We start from the raw sequence: 21,561 nt of genomic DNA, 5'->3' as shown, positions 1-21,561 counted from the left end.
TCCAAGTGTTTGAATTTCTGCCAAATTTTTTCTTGTGATTGAGTTCCAGTTTTAAAGCATTGTGGTCTGAGAATATGCAGGGAATAATCTCAGTCTTTTGGTATCGGTGAGACCTGATTTGTGACCCAGTATGTGGTCTATTCTGGAGAAAGTTCCATGTGTGCTCGAGAAGAATGAGTATTCTGTTGTTTTAGGGTGGAATGTTCTGTAAATATCTATGAGGTCCATCTGGTCCAATGTTATCATTCAAAGCTCTTGTTTCCTTGTTGATTTTCTGCTTAGATGATCTGTCCATTGCTGAGGGTGGAGTATTGAGGTCTCCTACAATTAACGTATTGTTATCAATGTGACTCTTTATTTTGGTTAACAGTTGGCTTATGTAAATGGCAGCTCCCAAGTTGGGGGCATAGATATTTACAATTGTTAGATCTTCTTTGGATAGACACTTTAAGAATGATATAGTGTCCTTCTGTGTCTCTTATTACAGACTTTAGTTTAAAATCTAATTTGTCTGATATAAGAATTGCTACCCCAGCATTCTTTTGAGGTCCACTGGCATGGAAGATGGATCTCCATCCCTTCATTTTCAGTCTGGATGTATCTTTAGGTTCAAAATGTCATTTTTCTAATGTTACATGAGGAAAACAGTTTCAGTGGCCCCCACAGAGAATAAGTTCCATTACTTAAGTGCTTAGTAGCTAAATTTTTATCTACTATTTTTTAAAACTCCACTTTGCAAGTAACAGTCAAGTCAAATGTATTGGTTTATTAGATTTTCATACCAGCCTTCCCTACTCCATTTAACAGAGAATGATTGCTGACTGGGCATAGAGCTACTTGCCAGGCTAGAAAATGTCGTGCCTACAACAAATTAACTTTTAAAAAATCAGATTAGATGGTTGAAACATTATGATTGAATGTTGAGAAGGAGAACATTTATTTTACCACCACAGAGGTTCAGGGGTAATGAAACAAAACCATCTATTGAACGATTCTAGGCCCTATGCTTTAAACTTAGGATATTTTAAGATGAGCTCAGAGACCAATACCACCCACATTTCAGTTCTGTGGGCATGATCTGGGAGCTGGAGTGAGACACCGTTCTTCACAACTTGTAAATAATATTGCTCTGTGAGTGTTGAATTCTGAAATCAACCCACAGTGGGGGTATTCTGATGGGGCCTGGAAAGTAGTCTGTACAGTTATTTATAAATGGGCAAAGCCAGGCAGGATGAACACACTGAAAGATGAGAATCGACTTATGCAAGTGGCAAAGGGTAGAGGAAAGATCTGTTTCTAATAGTGGAACCTCTTGGCCAGTGGGTTCTGCTTCGTCCGAGGCAGGTTCAGAGCATGTTTTTATAAATGCGACTAATTAGGGAGGGAGACGGTGATAGGAACCAACAGGCTGAGCCCTGAGGCACTCCTAAATCTAAGAGGCCTGGAGAAAAAAAGGGACCAACAAGAGATGGAGAAGAAGCAATGGAGACAGGAGGTGAGTCAAGAAAGGGTGATATCCTGGAGGCCGAGAGAAAATGCTGCCAGTAGGTCAGACAGCATGCAGACCACGAACTGGGCTAGGGATTCAGTACCAGGAGGGCATTAGTGACAGCGGGGATTTATCCAGTGCTTCTACATATTTATACAGTATTTAAATTTGTATATATTGGCGAGCTATATGATACAATTACTTTTCTTTTTTTTAAAGATTTAGTTAGTTAGTTAGAGCATCTCAAGCAGACTCCACGCTGAGTGCGGAGCCCGACGTGAGGGCTCGATGTCACGATCATGACTTGAGCTGAAATCAAGAGTTGGATGCTTAACTGACTGAGCCACCCAGGCACCCCCTTAACTTTTCTAACAATCATTCTTGAAGAATAACCCATTTCTTTGCTGTGAGCTTTAGTTTTTGTGATGAGCAAAGGTCCATATTCCTCTACCCTTGTGCATTTTGGACTCATATTTCCGTGGAATGAGTGAATGAGATTGTGGCACAAATGTGTTCTTTTTAAACACTACATCTAAACGGATTATGATTGCAAAGCCTTAAGAATGTTGCAAATTATTAAGATAAGCTTTAGTATAGTTTTGTTCATTTTTATGCACAGGGACAGTCACACTTTTATTAAGTAACCCAGAAATTGTTACCTTCTCAAATGTGTAATTTCCTCCATGGAAACATGGAAGAAAGAAGGGTAAGCATGGAAATGAAAATGAAATTCTTACTTCTGTTACTGAGTATTTCCCTAATTTGACTTTCAGAAGGAAATGCTCAAAAACAACTTTGAAATGATTCAATTCTCACTCATCCACGTAGCGTTTTCAAGACATATTTTCAATATTGCTCCAAAATGTATTTTTAAGCACACATCTTAAAAAGCCAAATTTTATGTCATAATTCCAAATAATTATTTCATTTTGTTTTGTGTTTTGCAGGCAACCCAAACAGGAAAACCAAAGCCCCCAATTCAAACGCAGCATCAAATTCAACAATTGAAACCTCAGATGAAGCTGATGATACAATTCAAGATCCAAAAATGGATACAACACAAATCAAAACTGTATATTATTAAAAAGCCTGTGTTGCAAAAGCTCACTGGAGAGATGGAGCAATACAAATAAAGAATGCATTTCAAATAGAGTTTGTAATTGTACTTTTCAAAAATTCACCATTCACAAAGCAAGACACAGCTGCATTTTTGATTATTCAATTAATTTATTAAAAACCCACTAAGGTTTCTGATCATATGCAGAAGTTTACTTTTATTTGCTAATTAAGATGTTTCTGTATCACATGAAATTATGCTAATATGTCAGGAGAAATTAAAGAACTTATCAATAACACAGACAAGCGAACCTACACCAGTGCGGAACAATGGGAGATTTGTCACATTACCAACATTTCACCATTCTTTTGATACTGAGAGGCAGTTCTTTTTAGGAGATGGTACTGGATAGGTAAATCTCAGGGGGGATGGTCTTATAAAACAGAGGTGGCAAGTTAAGTCTCCTAGAGATCAACCCCTACCTTTTTTTAGGGCTTGCTGGGTACAAAATGAATGTACTGTCTTTATAAAACCTAACATTCAATAACAAAATAGGTCACAATGCATAATCTGCATAATATTTTCTGCATACCAAGGGATAACCATAACAAAAATCCTTCACTGATAAAGTTCCTACAGAACTTCTAAAATTAAAGTTATAAAAAAATAAGTTCTCTAGTCCCACCTAAGGCTATTGCATTAATACCACTTAAGACGTCTAGAAATAAAACTACGGTTTCTGCACATTATAATTGTCTTAAAAGATTTTTATTCCTAAGTATGATTTCTATTACAAGAACACAGACCTTGTTTTCTAATGGATTTCACTAGGAAAAAAGGATTAATTTTAAAAGCTGGCTCTTCCCAACATATCCACCGTGTTGTATAAAATTACTGTAGTTGAAAGACTAGCCTTTCAAAATGTGTCAAATACGGCTTCTCTGGTCTGAGAGGAAAAAAAAGGAATGCCCTACTGCTCTCGGCATGCAAATCTCAGGTTTAGAAACTTTTGGCCATTAGGCTGTCAAAATTTTTACCAAGAACTGGGGATGTCTTCTCGACCAGCACCGTGCAGAAGTTTCTGTGATGGTGGAAATGTTCTTTCTATATCTGCACTGTCCATGGTAGCCACTAGCCACATGTGGCAACTGGGCACTTAAAATGTGGCTCGTGCATGTGAAGAATACATTTATATTTTATTTATTTAATTAATCTAAATTTAAATAGCCACATGTGGCTATATTGAGAGCATAGCTCCAAGATCATTACTGCAACATCTACTGGCCATGCTGGATTTCACACTGGCTGTCTTGATACACAGATATTCAAAATTACACTATTAATCAGATGTTGCCTCAGGTAAAAACCTAGGATGAGCAAGTTAAGGCACTGGTACAGTTCTACCTTTGCTGTTCAAGGGCAAGTGCTGATCCCATAAATGACCCAGGAAGCAGGCAAACTGGTCAAGGCCAGCAAAATGCTCATGGCTCCCCAAACTCGTCCTAACCTGTGAGAGATACGGAGGCTGGGCATGGCTGGATGTGTCGCGGATTGCAGCTCCTGGGCTTCACAAGTGGGATTATCATCAAGCTGGCTTAAGACATATACTCTCCTTGGAGGCCAACTGCCCAGGAAGATGGAATCCCAGCACTGGTACTAGCTATAGTCCCTGCCAAACCAGGTTATCTGAGGGAGAGCCACCGGGCTCAACCAGTGGACCAACTGGTATGTGTCTCTGTAACTTCGAAGCAGTGGTGCTTCACAGATTGAGACAAAATATTAAGAAAGCGAGAAGCCTCATCAAATTACAACCAAGCCTATACAATGAAAACTATTTTAAATGATTTTTTGGACTGTAACAAATACTAACCCAGTGACAGAATTTAAGTCAGTCAAAAATAATCTAAAAAATTTTTTTAAAATAATCCTAAAAATTTAAAACAAAGCACATTTCCAAGTATGCATATATGCAGGTCATTCTGGGGATGGGTCTGATAAAGAATATAGTAGTTTTATGTGTTTTTAGAAGACAAGTCAATGGAATTTTTGGTGATCATCAAATCTTAGAAAGAAAAGTGGGTCTAGAAGAGGACGTAACAGGAATATACAAATAATAGGACATGAAAGATTCAAGTTATTTTCTATGTGGCCTTCTCATGAGAGCAATTTCATCTTTTAAAAACTGTTTAATTGGATTTTGAAATGGATGAAACCAAACCTCAATAAAAGTAATTTCTTTCCTTAAAACTCTCTCATGGTGTCTCATGAGATTCAAGTCCAAGCTTCCAAACATGGAACTTAAGACTGCTTTCTCGTGTTCCTGTGAACCTTCAGTAGTAGTCTCAATTCTTCCCACTTCCTTCCTCACATATTGCTTGCAATCCTTGACACGCACACAACTCAGTTTTTTCTGTTGTGGTCTCTGTTCATAGTATGCCAGGGCTTCCACCTTCATCCTCCATCAAAATCCAAGTCAAACAATACTTTCTTTAGGTTGCCTCTTCTAACTTCTCCAGGCAAGCTAAGTAGCCTTCCGTGTTTCTATAAACACATGCTCAGGTCAATTACTGCACTTATCATACAGTGATGTGTTCTGCTGTTTCTCCTACCAACTAAACTAGGAACCTCTTTGGGGAAGCAAAGGAGTCTTATGAATCTCTGTATCGCCGGTACTTAGCAGAGTGTTTGCCATGCCAGGTGCTCAACCAATGTTTGCTGAAGAAAGGAATTGATGGCATTTTTATCAACATTATAGTAACTCCGCAACTTAGTTTAATTGAAGGTGACCTAGAGTTATATAATTTTAGACAGAGTGAATTGTAAATACAGACACATAAATTGTTTTACTCCTTATTTATTGGTGTTTTGACCTCAGATAACCAAAGATGTAAACAGATATGTATGAAGGGTGAACAATTAGGGATACCTCAGAGAGATTTTAGCCAACAGATGATAATGGAGAAAAGAAAGAGGGAATTGTGTGGGGGGGTAGATCCATTAGCTAAAAGCAATAACCTCAGAGTATTCACATAATCAGGTTACAGATACAAAGCTAAACATAAATTCCAAATGCATCTAGCGAAAATGACACACATTGGTTGGTAAGAATGTAAACCAAATACCAATTATCTGCTTAAAGAAGTTGAATGTGTTTAATTAACAGTTATTTTAGTAAATTCAACCTTTACCATTACAGAATGCTACCTTCTTACCTATAATAATTTCTAAAATGAATAATATTACTTGAATTGTACTAAAATATTGATAAGCATATACATTAAGGAGGGGAAAAGGTCTCAGAAATAAATGGGTACAATATGTTATAGATGAAAGACACCAAGGCCCAGAGAAGCTAAATGATTTAGTTGAAAGTCACACAGGTGGTTAGAAAGGCCAGGACTTTTTGGATTTTTCTGTTAAATTCAGTTTTCCTTCTGCTACATACTGCCTCAGGGAAAATTTCACTAATCTTCTAAAATTTATGAGTGAGATCTGTATCCAATCGCAACAACAAAATCACTTTAGAAGAAAATTAGTGAAAAGAAATGAATTTTATTCAGATGAGAGATTTCTTAAACTATTCTCATACTATGGGGAATTTACTTAAGAATAATACCAAGAATATTATCTAGTGGAAAAAATTACTGAGCATTAAATTTTTTTAATCTGCACCCTGTTTTAGTTAATGAGTGCTGAATTTTATATAACTCTTCTGGACCATTATTAATTGTGTCTCCATTCAGAAAACAAATCTAATGAGCCAATTTATAATCTCTACAATAAGAAACAGAAATAAAAGTCACCAATACCTGAATTAACTTTGTTTCACTACAATTATTAGCATTTTAAACCATGTTACACACTTAATAGGATGAGGTCATCCTTGTGCATGTAACATTTTTCAATCATTTTAAAAATTTTTCTTTATTTTTTTCATCATAATAACCAAAGAACTGTATTTTCATAAAATGCAGTTTAAAAAATACGTAAAATACAGCAAAGGCCAAACAAACCCTTAAAAACCTAGTAACTCTGTTTCTCTTCCACAACTGATAGAACTATTTAAAAAAAAAAAGGGGGGGGGTTTCTTTTTGAGGAGGCCAGCTGACTAAATTAGATTATGGAAAAGCTAGAAGTGTGAAAATTTCCTCGGCTATAACGCTAGAGTAGGGCTGTGGGCATAGCTTCCCTAGAATGGGAATAAAGTAAGCACAGGTATGAGGAGTTAGGAAGCTGCCCTCCACCCGCCCTTCTGACTGAGGTCATGCCAGCGAGGGGAGCTGGATGAACAAAGAATCAGTACACCTTTCCAGCTTGTCAGGTTATGTGTACTTACCTGATTTCACCAAAATGATTTTACCTGTAGCCATGTCTGTAGGTCAGCAACTTGAAAATTTCTAACTGCACCACAGTGAGGTACATGCAGTCTTTGGTGCCGAGCCATGATAACTGAGTGATGTTTGATGTTGCTACAACAGTAAGTGTTTAACTCAGTGGGTGTCAGGGCTATCTAAAAACTAAGCAAAGTAAGGGGCACTGATCATTGTGAAATTAAAAATGTAAGAAACACTTCTATCTACTAATGTATGTTTGAAAATGCTTACCCATATAAAATTTCCATTGTTATATAAAGGCTTTCATGATGCAACTCCCTGGCTCTTATATTTTAAAAAGTACAGAATAAAATTCTTAATCCTAAATTTTTGTCACTGCTCTTAAGGTCTATGACTGAAGTAAAAGAGAGAAATACCCCAAACTGGTCATTTTTGAAACCATAAATTCACTGTGAAACCTGCTTCAAAACTACAAATTATTTTAGACAAATAAATATATATGTTCACATTTATAAAAATTTTCCACATTACTCATAGAAACAAGCTTCATAAAATTTACATACAGAATACAATAAAAATCAGCTCTAACGATGATTTAGCTGTCATTCTCCTAATTAAAAAGTTCTGTGTTTGAGGTATCACTTGAAGAGATGCCAATATGGCACATTTGTAAAACAACCCAGGAGTCTATCCTAAAAATTCTACCCAACACAGCATCATCTCTATGAGGCTGAGCTACACTTGTCTTTTTAAACAAGGAAGAAAATTGTAATTGTTACAATAACAGAGGAGGCAGGTACTAGACACTCTGTGTTTCATGTAACAGTAAAAATTCCTTATAAGTATTTTCATTATCATCTTCCTGCCAACACCATTCATTTCTTATGTCCCAGTTAAAACCAATAAAACAGCTTCATCTCCTATGACTTCCAAAAAAGGCTTGAGATTTAAAAACAACAGTGAAAATTTTCACTACCTTTATATATTATCATAGGATATAAAGCTATTAAATTTTTCAGAGTCAAGAGCAAAGCATTATCCCCTACCACACTTCATCACTGCAAGGTGGACACTTGATTCAGCAAATATTAAGTGCTAGGTAGAACACCTGTGTTGACTGTAGTAAAGCCATTTACAATCAACTTATGAAGTAATAACACTAGTTAGACAAAGAGTCATGAATACCAAAAATAATGTGTTTTGTATGTACAAATAACTATACTTGGGGCATGGCTACCAAGTAATAAGACTGATTCAATACCTTAGAGTTAGCACATTAAAAATGTATTGCCAGACGACAATGGTCCCATATAATATGAAAAAAAAAGTCTATATGGAAAAGGCTGTGATTTATTGCAAAGCATAATTATATAGCAAATTCCAAGGAAGGTCAGATAACTTTCAAAACCAAATTTTAAAATTTAATGGCTTAGGCTGAAGATTCAGTTACTTTTTGGAGATCTCAGAAGAATTAGGGGTGGAAGAATGCTTTTCCTTTTTTCTCTTCTTTTTTTCCTTTTTGTGATGTTTCCCCCTTTTTGACTTATTCTTTTTTTCTTTTTTCTTTTCTTTCTTCTGATATTTTTGTTTCTTTTGTTTTGAAGTGTCCTCTTCAGTGGAACTGGATGAGTAAGACCTATGGGCAATAATACATACTGACTGATAACTGCATTTATGGCTGATAGGTAAATTTTAAATGAGATTTTAATTGCCTTAAATCATTTCTGGAGCAAGGTGGGGTATAAACAAAGAAACTCAAAATGTGCTTTATATATTTGTATTCTCTTAAAATACTGACTTTGGAATTTTTGCTCCTTGGCCACAGAAACTGACAAGTAACTCTATTCTGCTCAACTCTAGTAATAAGTTTTAAACTCAGTAAGGATATAATGATTTTTCTGTGATTTTCAGTTTTTCATCCTGTCATACCCTTCAAAATCTTCTAAGGTTTGAGCAAAGTGTCATTTACCAAGCCTTTATTATATATAGAATTCATTCGCATATGCAATAAGTTGTTAGCAAAGTCTCTTAAAAGAGTTACAAAAAGATGCAATTGTACCTTGGTATCAATGGGTGAAAGCTGAAAATTAGCAAAATGAAAGCACTTTTGTTAATTCTTTTGATTTTTTTTTTTTTAAAGATTTTATTTATTTATTTGAGAGAGAAAGAGAGAGCACATGAGAGGGGGGAGGGTCAGAGGGAGAAGCAGACTCCCTGCCGAGCAGGGAGCCCGATGCGGGACTCGATCCAGGGACTCCAGGATCATGACCTGAGCCGAAGGCAGTCACTTAACCAACTGAGCCACCCAGGCGCCCAATTCTTTTGATTTTTCAAGTCAGAATACTTCAATCTTCTAGTTGCAGAGTGATACAGATGAGCACTTGCATTCCAAAGTAATTTTCACTAGTTACAAAAAGATGCGTTTGAATGCGTCTGAATGAATATAAATAAATGAAGATGATATAGCATTATTCTTTATTTTTCTAATATTACTCTAATAAAAAATTAGGGGGAAAATTATATAATTCCTTCCTCTACTATGAAAAAAAAAGAAAAAGAAAAGTAACAAAAAACAGAGAAGCCATCTCTTAAGATCTTATATAAACAGGTATACAATAATCTGCCCATACCCAAACTCTAAATGTGTGACAAGACAGAAACTGAATCAACTTAAAATCCTCAAGAGATAGTTGAGTGATCTAACCATTAGAAGTTAAAACCCAAACTAAGAAAACCTGAAAGAGACATACAGGAGGGAAAAAATAAATGCATGAGACTATATAAGGCCGGGTCTGTAGAGTGACTCAGGAATCCTGTTTAGGAACTCCGAGTTTTCCCTTGTTTCTGTGATGCTGTATTCCCTCCTCCATCTTGTCTATCTTATTTGTACTTTTGGCTGTTTCCTGGGCTTATTTTCTCATGGATTCTCTAGTTCCCTCTTCAACTCCATTATTGTCAACTCTTGTCTGTTTTCCTGTTTTAAAGACCCTGCTTGACCTGTGGATTCTGACTAGAGCTTCTTTGCCTGTGTGTTTTTCTTTGGCTTTTTGGTCCTGGATTCTCATTTTTAAGATACAGGGTTAGACTTGCACACAACAATTCTATTAGGTGGCAAAATCTCTGCTAAGTATGCCCAGAAAAGTTCATTTAATTTCAGGCCCTGCCTGAGATCTTTGAGACCCCAGTCTTGAATAAATAATCTGTTATGATAAAATAAGTATATTAGAATTTGGAAGAAAATAGATCATTTCATTTTTTTTTTTTAAAGATTTTATTTATTTATTCATGAGAGACAGAGAGAGAGAGGCAGAGGGAGAAGCAGGCTCCGAAGGAGCAGAGAGCCCGATGTGGGACTCGATCCCAGGACCCTGGGATCATGACCTGAGCTGAAGGCAGACGCCTAACCATCTGAGCCACCCAGGCGCCCAGATCATTTCATTTTTCCTATAAGCAATCCATCTTGCTGTGCTAATGCAAATGATTGAACAATACACGAGTCAGACTACAAAATACACTGAGCTCTACCTTCCTATTAGTTTTTATGTTAAAGATTATTTAACTCCCAACATTTGAGAGAAAACAAACTTTTCCAATTTATAAAGTAGCTGAGGTGTTAAAATGTACATATTAAATGCTCTATGAAGTAATGCGTGACTTGTAGAACCTACTCTGTTAGAGAACTAGGGTCCAAGCCAGACATTACTACTGTCAAGGGCCTTAAAAAATGTCTGTCTGTATGTTTACTCTAGTGTAAGGGAAACTGCACTGATTTACCATAAAAGAAACTGCTTCTTAATTCTTTTGATCAATTTCTTTAACCAGTCAGTTGTTAAGAGTTGATACTAAAAACTCATAGGTGGCTGATGAGGATTGTGAAAGACCTGAAGGAATTTTCAGCATCATAAGTGAGTATATAAATCATATTAGTAACTTAATTTTGTAGCCATGGCAATGATATTTTGAGAATACAAATATTTAAGCTCCAATTTCATATATATGAAGACAAAATATATATGTAAAGAATTTAGAAATCATCCAATTAAAAGCCTGGCTGATGTTTTAAACTCAAAATTCTAGAACACATAAAAGAAGAGAGGGTGGCTATTATTTATTTATACCTTAATTTGCTCCAAAAAAAAAAAAAAATAAGATGGCTGAGTATCAACTTTTTGATTCATGACTTTGTTATTTTACTGAAATAACTGAATATCTAATTCCCATTAAGAAAAAAATTAGTGTCAAATTAATTGGACAACACACAAAAAATAAAATTTTATAATCCATCCGGGATTCACAGTCCTGCTTTTAAAAAACAATGATGTTAAAAAATACCTTTTCCTTTTTTTTTTCAACTTGATTTTCTCTTTGCTTTTTGCTTTTTTCTTCTCCTCTTCTTCATTTACTCCTGTGTGTTGAGGGGAAAGAATCAGGATACCATGAATCTACATACTAACATGGTATATATACATTTTTTTTATTTCGGTTGTTGGTGATGAATTTCATTGGTTAGGATATTGTGCTTTTCTTGTAACAATTTCTCCTTTCTTGATGTTTTTTTTAAATTGAGGTATCATTGACATATAACATCATATTACTTTCAGGTGTACAACATAATGGTTTGATATTTGTATACATTGCAAAATAATCACTGTAAGTATAGTTAACATCTATCACCATGTTACATAGTTACCCAAAATTTTTTTTCTTGTGATGAGAACTCTTAAGATCTACTCTCCTAGCAACTTCCAAATATACAATACAGTACTATTAACTATAGTCAACATACTGTACATTACATCCCCATGACTTAATTTATTTTATAACTGGAAGTTTGTACCTTTTGACCACTCTTATCACCTGCCTCTAACAACCACAAATCTCTTCTCTGTATCTATGAGCTTGGCTTTTTTGTTTATTTTTTAGATCTCACATATAAGTCAAATCAGACAGTGTTTGTCTTTCTCTGACTTATTTCACTTAGCTTAGTACCCTTAAGGTCCATTAATTATTTTTATTTATTAAGAAGCTTATAAAAATATTATATGCTCTTTATAAAAATTTCAATCACTGCTAGGTACATTAAGTAAAAAAATTCATGTACTCCACGATTAATTCCTACAGCGAATCAATATCAACAATTTGGTGGGTAGCATTTCAGGTCTTAAAAAACAAAACAATACAATCAGATACAGCTTTTCTTTCTTTCTCTCTTTCTCTCTTTCTCTTTCTTTTTAAGTAGATGCCATGCCCAACATGGGCATGAACTCACAACCCTGAGATCAAGAGGGTTGATCTAGCATGCTCTACTGACTGAGCCAGCCAGGTGCCCTTTGAATACAGCTTTTTAAAATTTTCTTTTGCAGAGGAACTTAGTTAGCATCATGGGATTCTAGGATCATGATGTCAGGATCCCAGGACAATAATAATAGATCTAATATTTATGTCATCGGTATCCCTGAAGGAAAGGATATATACTATTCTCTAACTTGTTTCTAAAATACGCAATTTGGTGTGTTTTCTTCTAAGCTTGCTCTCTAATAACCAAATATACACATACAATTACTTACGTAAAATGGTTACATATAAGTCCCAAGTTTTTCCTCTCTTTTGAAAGATGGATATATGATATTTTATATGGTATATAAATACAGTGGCATATATAATATTTTGCAACTTATTTCACCTTTGTCAAAAATCAGTTGGACAGGAAAAAAAAATCAACTAGACTTCTGCTTCTGGGAAGATGAAGTAACTAAGTGTACTTTTCCTATTCCTCCCAGTAAGTTCAACTAAAAATACCAGACATTATAAAAACAAATATAAAAAACTGAAAAGTAGAAATAAGACAGACCAGCTAAGGATCTTGAAACCCAGAGAATGACACAGTAGTGAGTTCCCTGGAATTCTTGCTTCCTATAGCCCAGACTTGGAGCTGAAGAAGTAGGCAACCTGGCAATGTCAACAGGTACAGACAAAAATACCCCAACAAAAGCCTGATTTCTTTAGCCAAAGGACCAAAACAGGGACAGCCTAGGGACAGGTAGCTGGTAGATAATAACTGCCTTTACTGAAGTCAAACACCACAGAAAAAACTGGCACCACCCCCGCCCATGTCAGCAGAGGGTAGGTGGGGAACCTAGACATTCCGCCCTTGTAAAGCTGTGATAAGGCACCTCAATTCCCCAGCCTGAGAAGTCTAAGTAGGTGTCCAGGACTTTCATCTCTATTGGCCAGTAAAGAGATCTCCACTAAGAGTGTCAATGGAGACCATTTAGGAAGCCTTGACTTCTGCTGCCACCCAGTATTAATGAGTTACCCCTTCCATCTACAGTGAAGTGTTGTCAGAGGAGATCTAATGAAAGTCAGGGCCTTCATCATCACTCAGTAGTAACAAGACCACTCCCACCATGGGTTACCACAATAGGGAGTTGGAACTTCCTACCATCACCCAGCAGTAACAAGAAGTCATCACCACTTTGAGTGTTTGTGGAACCTGAGTGGGGAAACAGAACTTCTGTCTCCACCTGGCAGTCACAAGGTGGCATCCCCACTTTTCCTTCTGCGGTGGTACTAGAGAAAATGAGATAAAGGAGAAGGTTTAAGAAAAGTCAGCGATTCATAATACAACGTAACAAGTTTCAGTTGAAAAGAACTCAACAAGTCAAGAACCAGGAAGATCTCAAACTGAATGAAAAATGAAACAATGAATATGACAACACCATAATGAGAGATTATTATTAAAATAATCTGAAAAAGATTTTAAAGCAGCTGTTATAAAAATGTTTCTATGAACAATAACGAGATGCTGGAAACAAATGAAAAAATATGAAAGCCCCAAAGAAACAGAAAATCCAAAGAAGAACAAAATAGAAATTTTAGAACTAAAAATACAATAAATGGAATTAAAATACTCAGTGGATGGGCTCAATAGCAGAATGTCAAGCACTGAAGAAAAATATCACTGAACAGGAGAACAGAACAACAGAAATCACCCAATCTGAGCAACGCAAAGGAAATAGATTTAAAGAGAAGAGACTCAGGAATCTGGGGGACAGTAACAAAAGATACAATATTTATGTCACTTGGAGTCCTGGAAGGAGAGTATAAAGAAGGAGGGGCTTTAAAAGTACTTGAAAAAATAATACCTGAAAACTTCCCAAATTTGGCAAGGGACATGAACTTACAGACTCAAGATGCTGAGTGGAATCCCAAACAGGATAAACCCAAAGAAATCCATATCAAGACATATGACAATTTAACCTCTGAAAACTAATGAAAAAAAATCTTGAAAGTAGCCAGAGAAAAATAATACGTTACTTATGTGAGTGAAACAATTAGAATGGAAGCAGATTTCTTAATAGAAAGCATGGAAGCCAGAAGTAAGGGGCGCAGCATTTTTTAAGTGCTGAAAGAAATGTCAACCTGGAATCCTCTACACAGTAAAAATATCCTTCAGGAATGAAGGAGAAATCAGGACATACTCAGATAAGGAAAAAGTAAAAGAATGTGTTACCAGCAGATAGACCCTAAAAGAATGGCTAAAGTAAGTTCTCTAAATGGAAAGGAAATGATAAAAGAAGGAACACTGGAACATTGAGAAGAAAGAACATAGTAAGCAAAAACATGAGTACAATAAGCTTCCCTTCTCTTGAGTTCTTAAATTACGTTTGATGGTGGAAGCAAAACTATACCACTGTCTCATATGGTTCTAAATGTATGTAGAGAACATATTTAAGACAATGGTATTATAAAGGGGAGAGGGTAAAGGGAAATAAAGGGAGGCATGGTTTCTACTCTTCACTTGAATTGGTAAGATGACAACACCAGTAGACTGTGATTAATTATGTATATATAATACTTAGAGCAACCACCAAAAATTGCTATACAAAACACCATAGAAAAATTTAAAAACACTATGGACATAGTCAAAGACACTACAGATAAATCAAAATGTACTTCTAAAGTGTTCAAGTGACACTACAGCTAAGTCAAAGCACTAGAGGTAATCCTAAAAGATATTCAAGTAACCCACAGGAAGGCAGGAAAAAAGAAACAAGAATGAAAAACAGAGAGAGTCAACAGAAAACAAATAATAAAATGGCAGGATTAGCCCTAACATTTAAATAATTAATGTAAAAAAAAAGATACCAATTAAAAGAAATTGGCAGAATGGATTGAAAAATATGATTCATCCATCCACAGTCTACAAGACTCCCACCTCAATTAAAATGACATAGACACACTGAAAAAAAAGGATAGAAATGATACGTCAAACAAACATTATCAAAGAAAAGCTAGAGTAGCTATATTAATAGCAGATAAAACAGACATCAGAACAAAGAAAATTACCAGTGTGAGAAAGAGGCATAATATAATGATAAAAGTTTTGACTCACCAACAAGACATACCCTAAATGTGTATGCACCAAATAACAGCTAACAATATACGAACCAAAAACTGATAGTCCTGAAAGTAGAAACAGACAAATCTACGATGGTAGAGACTTCAACATCTCTCTCTCAACAATTAATAGATACCATACACAAAGTCAGCAAGAATAGAGAAAAGCTCAACCATACCATCAATCAACAGAATCTAAACAATATTTAAAAAACACTCCACCCAAGATAGAATATACCTTGGGTCATACAGCGAATCTTAACAAACTTAAAAGAACTGAACATATACGAAGTTATGTTTCTGTCCATAATGGATTCAAATAAGAAATCAGTAAAAGAAAGAAAACAACACTTAAAAGTAATCCATGAGGCAAAGAAGTCTCAAGGAAAACAAAACACACTGAACTGAATGAAAGTGAAATACATAAAAATTTGTGGAACACAGTAAAGCAGTGCTGACAGGAAAATTTATAGCACTAAATGCTTACAAGCGAAATGAAGAAAAGTCTCAAATTAATAATACCTAAGCTTGAATCTTAAGGGGGGAAAGCTAAATAAACGCAAAGCAAGTAGAAGAAAGAAAATAATAAAGCACAAGAATTAATGAAATTGAAAACAGAAAAAAAATTAGAGAAAAAGAATAAAACAAGGAGCTGGATCAATAAACCTGACAAATCTCTAGCAAAATGTGAAAGAAAAAAAGACACAAATTAATAGTGTCAGAAATGAAAAAAGGTATATCAGCATGGACCTTGTATACATCAAAAGGGTAAGTGAAATAAATCTGACAACATAGACAACATGGACCCCTTTCTCAAAAAACAAACTGCTACACTCATCTCACATGAAATAGAATATTTCAATAACCCTTTAACTATTGAGGAAATCGAATTTGTAATTTTAAAACTTCCAAAAAGAAATCTTCAGGCCCAGATAACTTCACTGAAGAAGTCTACCAAACATTTAAAGAAAAATTAATACCACTTTAATACAAATCTTATGCAATCTTTCCAAAAAATAGGAGAATGAAATCTCAATATTCTATGTCACTGTTACTCTGATACCAAAATCAGACTAAAATAGTACAAAACAAGAAAACTATAGACCAACATGATTCATGAATATAGATGGAAAAATCCTTAACAAAATATTAGCAAATAGAACTCAGGGATGCAAGGTTGGTTCAGTTTTCAAAAATCAATAATATAATCTACCATATTAACAAGCTAAGGAAAAATCATGGTATCATACTGATCAATGCAGAAAATACTTTTAGCAAAATCTGACAATGATTTCACAATAAATACTCTAAGCAAAAACAGGAATAGGGATGCCTAGGTGGCTCAGTTATTAAGTGTCTGCCTTCAGTTCAGGTCCTGGTCCTGGGGTCCTGGGATCGAGCCCCTCATTGGGCTCCCTGCTCGGCGGGAAACCTGCTTCTCCCTCTCCCACTCCCCCTGCTTGTGTTCCTTCTCTCGCTGTGTCTCTCTCTGTTAAATAAATAAATAAATAAAAATCTTAAAAAAAAAATCAGTCTATTCAATTTTAAGACTTATTATATAGCTACGTTAATCAAGACTGTGTGGCAGTGATGGAAGAAAAGACACATGGATCAATGGAACAGAAGACAACTTAGAAACAAACAGACACAAATAGGACCAACTGATATTTGGCAAAATGCAAGGGCAATTCAATGGAGGAAAGATAGCTTTCCAACAAAGAGCGCTGGAACAATTGGTTATCTTTAAACAAAAGGCTAAAACTTGGCTTAAGTCTCTCATCTTACACAAAAATCAACTCAAAAAAGGATCATAGACTTACATACTATTCAACAATAAAAAGAAACAAACTCCTGAAATATGCAGCAACCTGAGTGCATCTCCAGAGAATTATAGCTAGTGGAAAAAGCCCATCTAAAAAGATTATATGCTATATGAATCCATTTATCAAACATTTTTGAAATTTTATTATAGAAACGGCAAATTTTTGGTTGCCAGAAATTAAGAAGATAGTAAGGACAAGAGAGAAGTGGGTGTGGCTTTTAAAAAGGCAATATGAGTGACCCTTGTGGTGCCAGAAATATTCTTTATCTTGACTCTATCAATGTCAGAATCCTGGTTGTGATATTGTACAACAATTTTGGAAGATGTTACCATTGAGGAAAACTACATAAAGGGTACAAAGACTCTCTGTATTATCACTTACAGCTGCATGTGAATCTACAATTCTTTGAAAATAAGAAGTTTAAAAAAATCAATTGGCCATAAATGTATGGGTCTGTTCTATTCCATGGATCTATCCTTACATCAATACAACACTGCCTTAATTACTTGTAGCTTTACACTGAGCCCTGAAATTAGGTTGTGCTAGTCCTCCAACTTTATTACTCTTTTTCAAAGTATTTTAGCTATTCTATGTTCTTTACATTTCCACAAGACCTTTAAAAGTGGCTTGTCAATTTCTAAAACAGTCTGCTAGAATTTTGATTGTGATGAGTTTGAATCTATAAATCAGGTTGGGGAGAACTGACATTTTTTTTTTTTAATTCAATTAGCCAACATATAGTAGTACATCATTAGTTTTCGATGTAGTGTTCAATGAGTGAACAGACATCTTAAAAAGACTGAATCTTTTATTCCATGAATATGGTCTATCTTTTGATTCATTCATTTCTTTAATTTCCCTCAGCAATGTTTTGTATGTTCCAGACTTGCACATCTTCTGTCAATTTATCCCTAAGTATTTCACATTTTTAATGCTGTTATAAAAGGTATTTTTAAAATTTCAGTTTTTGATTTATTGTCACGATACAGAAATACAAGTGATTTTTTGCCCATTGGTCAATCTTGTATTCTATAACTTTGCTGAACTTAGTTCTTAGGTTATTAGTTTCTACAAGTTTTTTTGGTAGATTCTATGGGATTTCTATATAGAGGACCAAGTCATCAGTAAATAGTTTTACTCTTTCCCTTCCAATCTGGATGCCTTTGATTTTTCTTGTCTTACTGTGTGGCTGGACTCTCCACTACAATGTTGAATAGAAGTGGTAGGAGTGGACATCTTTGCTTTGTTTCTTATGTTATGGAAACATTCAGTCTTTCACCATTAGGTATTATGTAATCTTCCAGCTTTTTATAGATGTCCTTTATCAAGTTGATGAAGTTCCCTTCTTTTTCTAGTTTGCTGAGTATTTTTATCAAAAATGGACAGTGAACTTCCTCATATAATTTCTTAAAATACTGTAATTATTATATAGGTGTTCTTTTTAATTTTTTTAATTTTTTAATTTATTTTTTATTTTTTTAAAGATTTTTTATTTATTTATCTGAGAGAGAGAATGGGAGACAGAGAGCATGAGAGGGGGAGGATCAGAGGGAGAAGCAGACTCCCCGCCGAGCAGGGAGTCCGATGCGGGACTCGATCCTGGGACTCCAGGATCATGACCTGAGCCAAAGGCAGTTGCTTAACCAACTGAGCCACCCAGGCGCCCCTAGGCGTTCTTTTTTAAAGAGCTATTAAAAATGGTGAATTACATTGACTGGGTTTGAACTGAAACAAATCTTACACTACTGGGATAAACACCAATTGGTCATAACATCCTTTTCACATATTGTTGGATTTGGTTTGCTAAAATTCTTTTAATTGCTTAAACTTCTGTTTGTGCCTGTATTTGTAGGAGTCTCTACTTGTAGTGTTATTAGGGGAATGCTGGTCTTATAAAGTGAATTGGAAAGTACTCCCTCCTCTTCAATTTTTAAGATTTTATATAGAAATGGTTTTATTTCTCCTTCAACATCTGGTAGAAGTAAGAGAGAAGCCATTCAGATTTGGAGTTTTCTTTGTTGGAAGTTTTTAAACTAAACATTTAACTTCTTTAATAGATGTAAGCCATTCAGTTTATTTCTTCTTCAAAGAGTTTTTGGTAGATTGTATGTTTCAAGTAATTGTCCATTCTATCTAAGTTGTCCAATTTATTGGCATAGGTTTTTCACAATAGTCCCCTTATTTTAATACCTGTAAAATCTGTACTGTTGTCACTTCTTTCACTTCTGATACTGGGGTTTTTTTGTTTGTTTTCATTTTTACCTGATCAATTCGGAGAGCAATTTTTCAATTTTATAGATCTTCTCAAAGGACCAGCTTTTGGTTTTACTAATTTCCTCTATTGTTTTCCTATTTTCCATTTCAGTGATTTCATCTCTGATCTTTTTTATTTTCTTTCTTCTGCTTACTTTGGGTTTCATTACTCTTCTTTTTCTAGTGCTTAAGGCAGAGGTTAAGTTGTAAATATGAGACATTTTTTTTCTTTTTTTTTTTTTTAAGATTTTATTTATTTATTTGAGAGAGAATGAGATAGAGAAAGAGAGCATGAGAGGGGGGAGGGTGAGAGGGAGAAGCAGACTCCCCGCTGAGCAGGGAGCCCGATGCGGGACTCGATCCTGGGACTCCAGGATCATGACCTGAGCCGAAGGCAGTCGCTTAACCAACTGAGCCACCCAGGCGCCCCATTTCTTCTTTTCTAATACAGGAATTTAGTCCTGTAAATTTGCCTTTAAGTACTGCTTTAAGAGCATCCCATAAATATTACATTGTGTTTTTGTTCATTCAGTGCACAATACTTTCTAATTTCCTTTTGCCTTTTTTCTTTGACCCAATGGGTTATTTAGAAGTATGTTAGATTACATATATTGGGGAATTTTTTAGGAAGATGTTACTAAATTCCTAATTTAATTCCCTTGTGGCTAGAGAACATATTTTCATAATGTGAATCCTTGAAAATGTATTAAGATTTGTTTTATAGCACATAATAAGGTTATCTAGGTAAATGTTCTTTGTGCTCTTGAAAACTAATGTGTATTCTGCTTTTGTTGGGAGATGTGTTCTATAAATATTGAATAGGTCAAGTTGGTTGGCAGTGTTATTCAAGTCTTATATATCCTTTCTGATTTACTGTCTACTGGTTCCATCAATTACTGAGAGAGGAATGCTGAAATCTCCAACTATAACTGTGGATTTATTTATCCACAATGATTTTCCCTGGTGATTCTAGCAGTTTGTCTCATACAGTTTGAATTTGTTATTAGGTGCATCACCACTAAGTATTCATAAACACTTACTTTTCATATGTCCTCTGCACTAACACTTTTATCATTATAAAGAAACCTTCTTTATCCCTAGTAATATTCTTTGCTTTGAAATTGACTTGATCTGACATTAAAATAGTCATTTTAGCTTTTTCTTGAGCAGATTTTTTTTTGTATCTGTAAGTTCAGAATGACTACTGTAAACATGCCCCTCCCCCAAAGTTATAAGAAACTAAGCAAATAAGTAGCTATGGGGAAAATAACCACTTCCATTTAGGAATGATGGATAAGGAGTCCAGTGACTCGGTTATATGGATAAATTAGTTCTAATAAAAACAAAATAACTCTAGAATTCAAGACATCTTTTTTCCTCGCTACTACCCTTAGGAACTAGCAGTATTGACAATAATAGTATATGAGAATTCAAGCACTGAAGACAAAAGTTTGATTTAGACAGTTGACTGTTTCTATACTACCACTCTTAAAATGATTCCACCTCTATTTATTGAAGTGTCTTCTGAGACAGGATATTGAAATGTAATAGGCATAAGGAAAAGAATCTGAGTTTCTTCAAAACAGTATTTTCTTGGAAAATAATACAATCAACCTTTGGAGTACAAAATTGAAGGCAAAAAAACCCTATGTACTTTACCACTTAAATTTTCTATGTTCAGCAAGAGTGGTAGTCTCTTGTGTACCATACAGGAGTCAGAGGATAAGATCCAGTGCTTACAGACAACTTTGGGATAACAAGAAAGAACCATCCTAGCAGTACCAGCAGTCACCCAATAGATCTTTGCGTATGTCACCAGGTTTGTAGCTACTCCAGTTGCTTTTAAATACCTGATTAAGTTGTTTCAAACCTAGATCCATTCATCGAAATTTCCATTCACTTTTGGGCCTTCTAGTCAACTACTTAGCAAATATCTTTTGTAACTTTCTTATGAAAAGTACATTTTGAGCCAAATACAGGTTTTATTCCAATTATGCTATGGATTCATTTAAGCCACATCTTTATGAAGCTTGAAACCACCACTTGGAGTCATTCGCTTGAATCTGATTCTAGCAGTTACTAAAGGGAACAAGAGACACAATTATGGTAACACGCAAATACCTGATTTTGGCATTTTCTCCTGGGCAGCATTCAGAATCAACCATCTTTAAATAATATCAAGTATGAATTTAACATAAAACTTTC

The 21,561-nt window shown here is 35.1% G+C and overlaps 2 protein-coding genes across 3 annotated transcripts in view; one reads left to right on the top strand and one right to left on the bottom strand.

The window, feature by feature from the left end:
* Nucleotides 1–2,637, top strand: part of SHISAL2B (shisa like 2B) — an 18,655-nt gene extending 16,018 nt beyond the window's left edge. For both annotated transcript variants that reach the window (XR_014147160.1, XM_081826814.1), the window contains exon 3: nucleotides 2,437–2,637. Coding sequence is in view for 1 of the 2 variants with exons in the window: in XM_081826814.1 (XP_081682940.1) it covers nucleotides 2,437–2,573 (137 nt within the window). In the remaining variant the exon portion in view is untranslated. The remainder of the gene's footprint in view (nucleotides 1–2,436) is intronic.
* A 2,747-nt stretch (nucleotides 2,638–5,384) lies between these two features.
* SREK1IP1 (SREK1 interacting protein 1) overlaps nucleotides 5,385–21,561 on the bottom strand; it is a 44,694-nt gene continuing 28,517 nt past the window's right edge. The window contains exons 4-5 of the mRNA XM_081826815.1: nucleotides 11,213–11,285; nucleotides 5,385–8,516 (exon numbers count right to left, since the gene is read on the bottom strand). Coding sequence (XP_081682941.1) covers nucleotides 8,327–8,516; nucleotides 11,213–11,285 — 263 coding nt within the window. The 3' untranslated portion in view covers nucleotides 5,385–8,326. The remainder of the gene's footprint in view (nucleotides 8,517–11,212; nucleotides 11,286–21,561) is intronic.

The sequence above is a fragment of the Leptonychotes weddellii genome, chromosome 7 (assembly GCF_054177405.1).
Source record: "Leptonychotes weddellii isolate Sample4059 chromosome 7, ASM5417740v2, whole genome shotgun sequence".
NCBI classification, from domain to species: Eukaryota; Metazoa; Chordata; class Mammalia; order Carnivora; family Phocidae; genus Leptonychotes; species Leptonychotes weddellii.
Note: the sequence above shows the minus strand (reverse complement) of the source record. Positions and strands in the feature narration are given on the sequence as shown.